Source organism: Sphaeramia orbicularis, chromosome 1, assembly GCF_902148855.1.
Source record: "Sphaeramia orbicularis chromosome 1, fSphaOr1.1, whole genome shotgun sequence".
NCBI classification, from domain to species: domain Eukaryota; kingdom Metazoa; phylum Chordata; class Actinopteri; order Kurtiformes; family Apogonidae; genus Sphaeramia; species Sphaeramia orbicularis.
The window spans coordinates 45,694,917-45,706,336 of NC_043957.1; the positions used below are offsets into that span (position 1 = coordinate 45,694,917).

An 11,420-nucleotide genomic window follows, 5' to 3' on the forward strand; every position below is an offset into this window, starting at 1 on the left:
TTTGTGATTTAATGGAAAAACTGACATTACGCACTTCTGTTTTTTTGACATTTAGTAAATATTGGTAAAGTTTTGCGCATAAGTCCAATGGAAAAGTGACTAATGTTGAGAAGTGTCCAAAGTCCAAAATGACACATGCATGCAACACGTGAGTCTTAAATCATGTGGAGTCCAATTAAATCCCTGCTTATCAACTTGAATCGTCGTTCAGGTTGAGCAAGTGGTTAGTCAAGTCATACGAACTTCTGTTGATCTGTCCAACGTGAAAATTTAGCCATTAGTCACCATCATCCCAACTGATGGACATTGTTGAGTACACTCTGAAATTGACATGTAAGATAATTACATCTAGGTTCAAATAAACTGAATAGCAGCCTAAAACAATCATTGACAGTATAGTAATGAACCACCATTTTACTGCACAATGAAAGCTTTTACTTTTCAAACTTTAACTACAGTTGACTTATTCAACTTGCTTTATAGCCTACTTTTAATGAAACAAGTTTTGGAGTACAGTACAGTTTTACAGTTTTGTATTAGTGCTTTTATTGAAGTAAGTGATCATTTTTGTTCCTCCACTGCTACCATTACTATTACACCATGAAAACATATTCCAACCATTCAAGTGGATTTAATGCCACACAATATAGATATCAGTAACTATGATTAGGTTTAATGTTTTACTTATAGTCCTACCCTGCGATGAACTGGCGATGGGTGTGTACCCGCCTTCGCCCAATGGTGGCTGAAAAAACTAACTATGGGTGAATGTACGGAGCCATTCTGAGGCGATAAGTTTTATACATGAAAAAGTAAAATTTGAAACTGAAAATTCAAGTTTTGATCTTGAATTTTGAAAAATACAACAATGTAGTCTGTTTTTTCCAGATTAAATATAATTTTGATTCACCTTGGTAATTCTTTTGAATACATTTTTTAATTTTCATTTTTCACGTTCATATACAGGTATATTTTAATATTTGAGGTTTTATTTTTTTTCAGTTGCACGTTTTATCTTTTCAGATTCAGATCTTATTTTTTACAGTTTCAAATCAAATTTTTTTCATTTTCAGATCTTTTTTTCGCTTTCAAATCTTTCTTTCAGTTTCAGATCTTTTTTTTTTTCGCGTACAAAATTTTTAGCCCTGATGTGGTGTGGGGGGTGTGGCCTCAACTGAGAGGGGCATGGAATCATGAGTGACAGTGTAACAGAACAAGCTAGAGACCTTTCACACTCATGTTGCCTTCAGGGAACATAGGAAATAAAACAATTCAGACTCAACACTTTATATACACCATATTCACATGACTGGCAGTGAAAAAACTGCTGCCAGTGACAAACTCACATGTAAAAAGTTGTTTTAGACAGTACTGAGCACCATTTGCAGTATAAGAATGATAAATTATTCCAGATTGTGCAGTGAAACAGCCACACATTAAATACTTTATATTTCCGATTTCCACGTAGTGCTGTGAACGCAGCGTAGTGTCCTCTTACGATCAGGCCATCTGGTCCACCTGGTCAACCTGCTGGAGACAGCACACAGATAAGAAATGTTAACTAATACTAAATATGTTTACTAAATTTGATACTGAAGGGTCGTTTGTGACAACATACAGTTTTTGTGACGTCTTTAGGTGGTGAATTTGTCAAAGTTGAGTTGGGTGAATATGTTTAAGCCGATTCTATGGTCAGTGTAGAGATGTAACGATATGAAAATTTCATATCACGGTTACTGTGACCAAAATTATCACGGTTATCATTATTATTGCGGTATTGTTGAAATTGTGCTCAAAATGTTCAAAAAGTACTGATGCACACACTGAAATAATTTAACCAAGTTGTATTTTGGAAAAAAAAACAAAACAACGAACTAATAAAATAATTTGCACAATGTCCCTTCTGTTGCAGAAACATTCAAATATTAACCCTTAGTGGTCTGAGCCTACTTTGGCCGTTTTTCAGTCCTTTTGATTTTGCCTTTATATACTATATAAACAAATGTTTACTATACCCATATTTGGGATCTGTTTTTTCAGCAAAACTTCATCTATATCATCTGTCTATTATTTTTTCACTTTAACCTACTATAAAAACACAAAAGGACAAAAAAACACAAAAAAATATATAGAATCCGATTTGAAAAATGTATATAATTTATTGCATAAATAACACACAGATGCTTAACAAACCTTTTCCAAGACTTTAAAAGTGAATATTGGTTCCAAATATTAGGTATATACAATTAAAGTTGTAATAGATTAAAACTATACTCAAATATTCGACATAAAAGCAGATCTTTACACAGGTGTTTTCTCCGGAAAAGTGCAGTAATCAAACACGGTTATCATGATAATTAGAATTTAAATGGTAATACTAAACGTCTGCAATTTTACCGTGGTTTATCATTATACCGGTAATCGTTACATCCCTAGGTCAGTGTGGGTCTCATGTCCTAAGTATTGCGACTTAAGTCTGATTTAGGTCAAGTCATGCGAGTCCACCTCTGGGGTTGTTGTATGTCCTGTTTGATCCACAGCACAAAGACATGAGGCTTAATGTGATAGAGGAGGAAAAAAATGAAGTGGCTGGACTTGTAAAGGTTTGTTTTTTCATTAAAAATACTAAAATTGTAAATCCATGATTGAAATACTGGAAGATTAATTTAATAGTTAACTAATCAATAAATTGAATAATCACAACAGCTTTAATGATAATCGTATTCAATCACTTGTATAAAAACAGCTGAATGAAAGACACCATGTTGTTGCACCACGTTCATCTCAAGAAGCCTAATGATCACTACCTGTAATTTTTAGTGGTTTGTATATTTCATTAAAAACAAAACAAAAATCCAATCTTTATTATGTGCTACAGTATTCAATGACAGTAATCGTTCCCTAAGAAGCAATAAAATGGAACTGTGATGGCCTTGGTACAGTAGTGAGTCCGTCAGCGCGGTGAGTCATACAAACTGGGACGACTCAGGATGAGACATTGTGTTTCATATTGAGGAAATGACATAAGCTGTGACGTCAGCAGCCTTCTCCCTTAAAAAAAAAAAAAATCACTGTGTATGTAAAGCAGTCGAATGACTCAGACGCTACTTGTGTTTTTGCTCAGTGAGTTGTGTGTCATCTGTACAGAGGGATCGATGATGTGTCAGATAAGGCACTGAGGTATTGGGTTTAACTGACATGTGATCAAACCCTCCTTTGTGTCGAGGCACAAAACACACAAACAGATGGATGGAGTGCTGTATTTCATCCAGGCAAACTGAACACTTCTGCTTCGAGTCATTTAAGATACTTTGATACTTTGTACAACGGAGATGTTTTCCTGGAAAAAAAAAAAAAAAAGAACTCGGCAACAACAGGAAATGGTCTCATGTCATAAATATATAGGCTGACTCACTGATTTCTTTGTTGAAATGATTGGGGTAGAAATAGGTCACAGCAATTTCACAATGAGATCAGTGGGCTTCCTATAGATGAACACACACGCAGCACATCTAGGTCAGCGTGGTTTAATCCCCTCAGCTGTTGCTTAATTACATATACAGTTGGCTTGCTGGTGTTTCTCAGTGGGTCAGCAGTCGATTAGTGTCAGATTGAACACCAACAACTGCCACGGCATTAGTTGGAGGTATTGTGTGTGGTAGTTTGATGGTGTGGCAGTAAGTTGGTGTCTTCACTGAACCTTTGTAGATGTCTGTATGTCAACATGTTTATAAAAAAACCTGACTTATAGTAAAAAAAACAACAATATTTTAACACTATGTGTCTATGTGGCTGCCCATAGGGAACCCTGACATTCCAAAGCCCCGGCGTATCCTGCGTTCGTCATGGGGCAGCAACCCATACTTTGGAGGGTCCTACTCCTTTACCAGGGTTGGATCCAACGGAGGGGACTTCGAGAGGCTGTCCATGCCCCTGCCTTACGCCAACAGCACCAAGGCTCCGGTAGGACCAGAAACACAACACCTACGATTCTATTTACTGTACACATACAGGGGTTGGACAAAATAATGGAAACACCTTAAAAAATCAACAAAATATAATTTAATATGGTGTAGGTCCGCCTTTTGCGGCAATTACAGCCTCAATTCTCCAAGGTATTGATTCATACAACTTGTGAATTGTTTCCAAAGGAATTTTAAGCCATTCTTCAGTTAGAATACCCTCCAACTCTTTTAGAGACGATGGCGGTGGAAATCGACATCTTACTTGAATCTCTAAAACTGACCATAAATGCTCAATAATGTTGAGGTCTGGGGACTGTGCCGGCCATACGAGATGCTCAACTTCATTAGAATGTTCCTCATGCCATTCTTTAACAGTTCTAGCTGTATGGATTGGGGCATTATCATCTTGAGGTGAAGGTGTTTCCATTATTTTGTCCAACCCCTGTATCATCCTGCAGCTGGAAAAAAAAAAAAAGAAAATCGTATGAGGTTCAGTGCGTGATATTTGGTGATATCTAGTGGTGACGTGACAGAAGACAGCTAACTGACTACTCGTCCCACACACACACACCCTCTACAACAGTGGCCTCAAATTTACCACCCACATTACATTATTGTTTCATCCCCCTGAGGATGAATTAATTTCACATGTATCTAAATCTATTCTTGACTTTATAGTGAAAGGGACTTAAACTCTAGATCACACTCGAGCAATATTATCCCATAAAGACCCGGCGCTACTTTAGTGTCAGTTCCCAGATGATTTTTTCCTTCGAGTTAACCTTTCTTAAGTGATTCAACTCCTTTTATTATAATATTATCCTCTGTCTGTTTGTGTTTTTTAGGTAAAAATCTGGTATTTTGCTATATTTAATTCACTGATCATGTAGATGTTCATAAAAGCTCAGATTAAAGTTGAAGTTTATTAAATCCGAAACAGAGAAAACGGAAGAAAGAGTACCTTTTTCAGCAAAGATACCAATAACTGAACGCGAAAACAAATGTTTCCATCCACTGTCACTGATCAAGCTCTATAGTTTTTACTGCTGAATCAATGTTGTAGAAGATGACGGTGTTTCCACGGTAACTACTGAGCCTCTGTACGTCCAAATGGGTCATATCTGATGACCGAGAAAAGACGATAAACTGTATTTTACACCAATTATTGACATGGATTGATAGGATAAGTGGATCAACAGGTGTTAAATGTTTTAGATCAGTAGATGGATACTTTTGGTCACTGTTTGGGTCTTTATGGAAGCAGAGGAAGCTTGTTCTGACCAACTGTAAATGGACTGCACTTATATAGCACATTTTATACCCAAAGCGCTTTACAAGGCCTCGTATTTATCCTTTCACACACCAGTAAGCAATGTAGGGTTTAGTGTCTTGCCCAAGGGCACTATGACATGTGGACAGTCAGAGTCGGCAAAGTCAGGATTTCAATCACCGACCATTTGGTCATTGGACGACCCGCTCTACCAACTGAGTCACAGCCGCCTTAACTGCAGAAACACAAGCTGCTCCATCTATAAATATAAAAAGCTCAGGACAGTGGTTCTTATTTTCACACTGCAGCGTAATTCTGAATATTCCATCCCATTTCGGCAGTTAGACCCACCTAAATCCCTCAAATCTTACACATAGGACCTTTAACTTTTTACTAAGATCATTAAAACCCCAGATCACATTTAATGCTGCAGCAAGATTATAATGATTATTTCACATTTCCATGTTACTACTGAAAAACCTATATTTCGTTGCATGTTAACTAGTTTTAGTGTGACTGTTTCAGCAGAGATATTAAAAAAAAAAAAAAAAAAATTGTGAGCTGATCAGCACATGTTTAGTGGCATAGTTCTCAACAGTGTTACACACATAACAGCTTGAATAGGTGATTGATTAGTCTTTCTATTGAACACATATGTCTTGACCCCTCACACAGACAAACTGGGGACCGAGTTCCTTCTTCAGAGTCACATGGTTTTTGTCAACTGAAGGACACTAGTGGCAGATCCTGTCTTATTTATGCTACAGAAGAAGTGAAAGTGCTTTAGGGAGTTTGACTGGTTGTGTTGACCTAAAGTCACCCAAATAAATACAGCAACTATTTTCCTTTTACAGACCAGGTATCGTGAACAGTCCAAAATTAAAATGACATTTGTCAGACAAAAAATCCCAACAATAACAACAAAAAAAAATAAACAAACAAAAAAACAAGTGATGCACAACAAACCCCGCCCCTCGCACATATTGTAGCTTATTTTGGCATTGATCCAGCTGATGTCATCATGTCTATGCATGTGATGATGTCAGCATATCAATTCTATCTATATATGTGCCAAGTTTGAAATAAATTCAAACAAAATTGATGTTTTTATAGACATTTGAAATTTCACCTATTATAAGTAAATGGAAGAAAAAAAATATATATATAAAAATGTAAACTTTGACCAACTTTTCCCAAAATGTAATAACATCTGTTCTGGGTCACTGGCAATCTATAAACCCAATTTGGTTTGAATTCAACCAGTAGTTTAGCTGCTACAGACATTTGAAATTTTGCCCATTTTAAGTAAATGGGGAAAAAAAAGATTTTAAAAATTCATAAAAAATTTGAACTTTTACCTACTGTTCTCAAAATGTAATCAGATCTATTCTGCGTCACTGGCAATCTGTAAACCCAATTTGGTGTGAATTCAACAAATAGTTTTGCTGCTAGAGTGTTAACAAACCAACAAAGAAACAAACAAACTGAACCAAAAACAATACCCCTTGCCTTCCCTTGGGGGGGTGGGATAATAAATCAAAGTGCTGAGTTAGGGTTCAAGGACAGTGTAAAGTCTGTACATACACCCCCTGGCCACTTTATTAGGTACACCTGTTCAACTGTACATTAACGCAGATATGTATTAGACTAGTTACATGGCAGCAATTCAATGCATTCAGACATGGACTAGGGCGATCTGTTTTACATCAAACCAAGCATCAAAACTAAGAAGGAAAGAGATTTAAGTGACTTTTAATGTGGCGTGGTTGTTGGTTCCAGACAGGATGATCTGATTGTTTCAGAAACTGTTGATCTACTGGGATTTTCACACACGACCATCTCTAGGGTTTACAGAGAACAGTCGGAAAAAGAGAAAACACCCAGTGAAGGGCAGGTCTTTGGTAAAAATGCCTGGTTGATGCCAGACTGGTTTGAGCTGATAGAAAGATATATAGATGTTATGGTTAGATTACCTTACAGCAGTGGTTCCCAACCTTTTTTTGGCTCGTGACCCCATTTTAACATCACAAATTTCTGGTCAATTTACCATTCTGGTGAAGTTAAATTTTAGACGACATTTAGTCTATATAATGTATATTATTATGGGCAGAGGCAGAAAAGCCAGGTGTAGATTACTGCACAAAGTGAGAATTTTATTTTCCTTGGTCAGGATATGTACAGTCAGTCCAGCTTGGATTTACAAGGCTGACAATTAATACTGAACAAACAAGAACTCAAACTATGAATTACGAAAGAGCTGCAGCATCTGAAACTGACCACAATGAACATTTGAAAGACAAACAGTACCACAGTGCTTCCGTTTCAGCCTCACAGTTTGTCATGTCTTTTATGTATTGGGATTGTCTCTGTCAACTCACCATATATTTTTACTAGTAAGTTTTTATTTTTATTTTTATCAATTACTAGAAATTTCAGGCGACCCCATGTGGGGTCCCGACCCCAAGGTTGAAAAACACTGCCTTAGAGTGTATATTAAACTTAGATTCTTAAAATTCTTCTATTAAGGGCCTTTGGAGTTGTGTGTAATATATATGATTTATAATTTATTAAGTCGAGTACTGTAAGTTTGCACAGAATTATCTGGCCTAGAATAATATAGAAATGGGCACATGCAGTATTTCACTTACAGCGTGATTTAAAAAAAAGAGTGAGTGAAAGTACAGTTACAGTGTTATTTTCTGCCTGTACATTGGGTTGTTTACTGTCCCTGCCTGCCCTCTTAAGAGCATGCGGCCGTGTCATCACTTCCATGTAATAATCCAGCACGTGCAGAGTAAATACAGTTGGTGTCAGGAGGCTTATAAAGTCTAGACCATGAAACCTGATGCATCCAAGATGAATGGCACTAAGGGGTCGTGAGGGGTGTCTGTGGTCTCACTTAACACTGAAGGAACAGCGTGACCCATCAGCTGAAGTCCCTCAACCCTTTTCCGCTAACCATGTAGCATGTAACATGGGAATCGGTGATGAAAATAGACCAGTGCTCCTCAGGATGCAAAAATATGTCAAGATGACCTTGTCAGATCTAGCTTTGAATCTTTTTTTTTTTCTCTTATTTGTCTTGTCTTCCTTCGCAGCCATTGCAGATCCTTTTCGCCGGAGAGGCCACTGACCGAAAATACTATTCCACTACCCATGGTGCTTTGCTGTCAGGCCAGAGAGAGGCAACTCGCCTGACGGAGATGTACCAGGACTTGCACAGAGCTGAAACCACAAAGCCTAACATGTAAAATATGAGGAACCTCTGACTAGTGAAGAGGTTAAACTGTTCATTTGGAGGCTTTTTCTCTTTGTGATTAAATTGTACCTAAAGCTTAGCCCGGGCATTACATTGATAACAAAGGGGTTGCTATATTGTACTGTAGAATCAAATCATACTAAATTTTTATTTCAAGTGTACTGTTAAAATGTTGCCAATGGTGCTGTCATTTCCTGTCCTTATCATTCTGTCAATATGTTGTTTTTTAATCAGTAATTTAATGTTTATAATAACAGCATTGGTAATTTAACTTTTTTGTAAGTGCCTTCTGTATGTAATGTTATGTTATTTCAAAAATAATTCAGATAAAAAGGAGGAAGTTTTAACAAAATTAAAGTTCTATCATGATCTAACACGACCAGCAGCTCAGTCTCATTAATGTGTTAAACATAAAACATAATGATAGCTTCAGGTCTTCATCCTCTTAAGTCTCCATGAGTATTTTCCAGGAACACTGACAGACCACAGGCGAGTGTCGGTTTCCATACTTTCACCATTTTTCCTGTAAATCTGTGACTGTTCTGTGGACAGCAAGTGGAAAGAAAAGAAAAGGCTCCAAAGCCATAGCGGTGCCAAAGGGACAGATGGTGTTGAACAGACCTCGACCCGTCCTCACTTCTGTTGGACAACACTGTTAATCCTTTTCAACAGAGACAAACACCATCAGAAAGAAGAATCAGGAAAGTTTTAATTTGCAACAGATGAACCAGAGAGACACATTTTCAATATTTGCACCGAACCTATTATCACATATTGCCAAGATAAGATTAGATTTACTTTTATGTATATGACACACAGTATTTATTTAAAATGTTTAAAATAAATAAAATGTTCTCAAAGGCTCCATAAATTATAAGTAAGTGAATTATTAACTCTTTATTGAATTTACACTCAGTAAAACTAAAGTCCAGATATCCAGATAAGTGACCATAGTCCATACATAGACCATAGATAAGTGTTACAGATCAGATTTTCAATAAAGTGTAAAGATTTTATTTAAGTTAACTATATAAAAAACACTATATGGACAAAGTTTTGAAACATACCCTAAAGATAAATGTCAATATAATTTTATATTTTGATGAGTATTATTACAACAAGTGGTGCCAGGCACAATAAACCCCGCCCCTCACACGTAGCTTATTTTGGCATCGATCCAGCTGATGTCATCATGTCTATGTGTGTGCTGATGTCACAGTATCACTTGCCACTATATACAGTATGTGCCAAGTTTGAAGTAAATTCAAACAAAATTGATGTTTTACAATTTTTTAAGTAAATGGGAGAAAAAAAAGATTTAAAAAATTCAGAAAAAATGTTAATTTTTACCTACTTTTTCCAAAATGTAATCACATATGTTCACTGGCATTCTATAAACCCAATGTGGTATGAATTCAACCAATAGTTTTGCTCCTATAGATGTGAAATTTTGCCCATTATAAGTAAATAACAGTTACAAACTATCACACATTCTCCCGCATGGTGAAAAAACAGCTACTGTCAAACCAAACCTGTAGCCATAATGTAATGTAATGTAAACATGCTCAGAGTGTGTGTGACGGACTGCAGTGGGACATAAGAGTGAATGGTTGGATGTGAATGAATATTTTATATAGATGGAGTTATAAATATGCTTTTTTTTTTTTTTTTTACTGTTTTTTAATGTTTTAGTTTTTATTGATGCCTGTTTTTTTATGATAACATCAGCCTGCCTACAGGTGGAAAAAAGCACTAGTGCTAGAACCTGGCACACTACGTCTCCTCTTTTTCAGGTTAATGTATATTGTGCAAATAAATAAAAGAAAAAAAAGAAAAATGAAAATGGGGAAAAAATATTTTAAAATTTCATAAAAAATTTGAACTTCGACCTACTGTTGGGTCACTGGTAGTCTATAAACCCAATTTGGTATGAATTCAACCAATAGTTGTGCTACTAGAATGTTAACAAACAAACAAACTGAACCAAAAACAATACCCCTTGCCTCCCTTTCGGCGGGCGGGGTAATAAACCTTTGTATTTGTCTTTAGGGTTGATTTTCTTCTTCAGTCATCTACACTTAGTGAACGCTTCAGAATTTGTTTTTACTTAATTTTCCTCAAAACTGACACTTTTTAAATCAGTATAATAGTTTTAAATGGAATACTTGTTATGATTTGACCAAGTACCCATCTGCTTGCTTCACCCCTCACTCAAGAAGAAAAATCAGCTTTTAAAAAAAGAAATACTCATTTAACATTTATTGTCATAATTATTGACAGTAACTGACATAAACATTTCAAATCAGCAGAAATGAGGAGGTTTTATAAGATGTAAGTTTAATACGTCCCAATATTTTTGTCCATTTGGACCATTCTATCATTTATCAAACATGGAATCATGCCTAAAAAAGTTAAATATTCTATCCAAGAGGTGCAGTGTTAACATGCTCAGTAAAACTTTGTACTTTGCTTGTATAATAGTCGAGTATTTCCCTTTCATGCTTCATTATACTTCTACTTCAACACTTTTTCCTCCCCTTCCTGTCCAGTAAAAACTACATGCCTTTAAATGTGTCGACTCTCTGGGAAATGTTTTATCACAAAATTGAAAACAGGCCTTTTTTTGTGAGTGTCAGCTTTTTAGAGATACTTGTTTCTCACAAGATGTTAAAAACATATGATATAATAGATGATGATGCATTGCTGGAAGGCAAGACAAATTCATTTACAGTGCATTTCACATACAAAAGGCAATTCACTGTGCTCTGCATAAATGGAGGGAACACCCAGAGGGAAATAAAATTAAGGTGTTTCAACAACAAAAGATCAATTATTAAAAACATATGATTAGAAGAGAGTTCACACAATCATAATAGAAGAACATAAGGGGTACCAGGCACAACAAACCCCACCCCTCGCACGTATT

At 36.1% G+C, this 11,420-nt stretch overlaps 1 protein-coding gene across 2 annotated transcripts in view; it reads left to right on the top strand.

Annotated features, from left to right (window-relative positions):
* Nucleotides 1–8,873, top strand: part of smox (spermine oxidase) — a 29,556-nt gene extending 20,683 nt beyond the window's left edge. For both annotated transcript variants that reach the window (XM_030143824.1, XM_030143832.1), the window contains exons 6-7: nucleotides 3,803–3,963; nucleotides 8,334–8,873. In XM_030143824.1, the coding sequence (XP_029999684.1) occupies nucleotides 3,803–3,963; nucleotides 8,334–8,486 (314 nt within the window). In that variant the 3' untranslated portion in view covers nucleotides 8,487–8,873. The remainder of the gene's footprint in view (nucleotides 1–3,802; nucleotides 3,964–8,333) is intronic.
* Nucleotides 8,874–11,420: the final 2,547 nt, after the last annotated feature.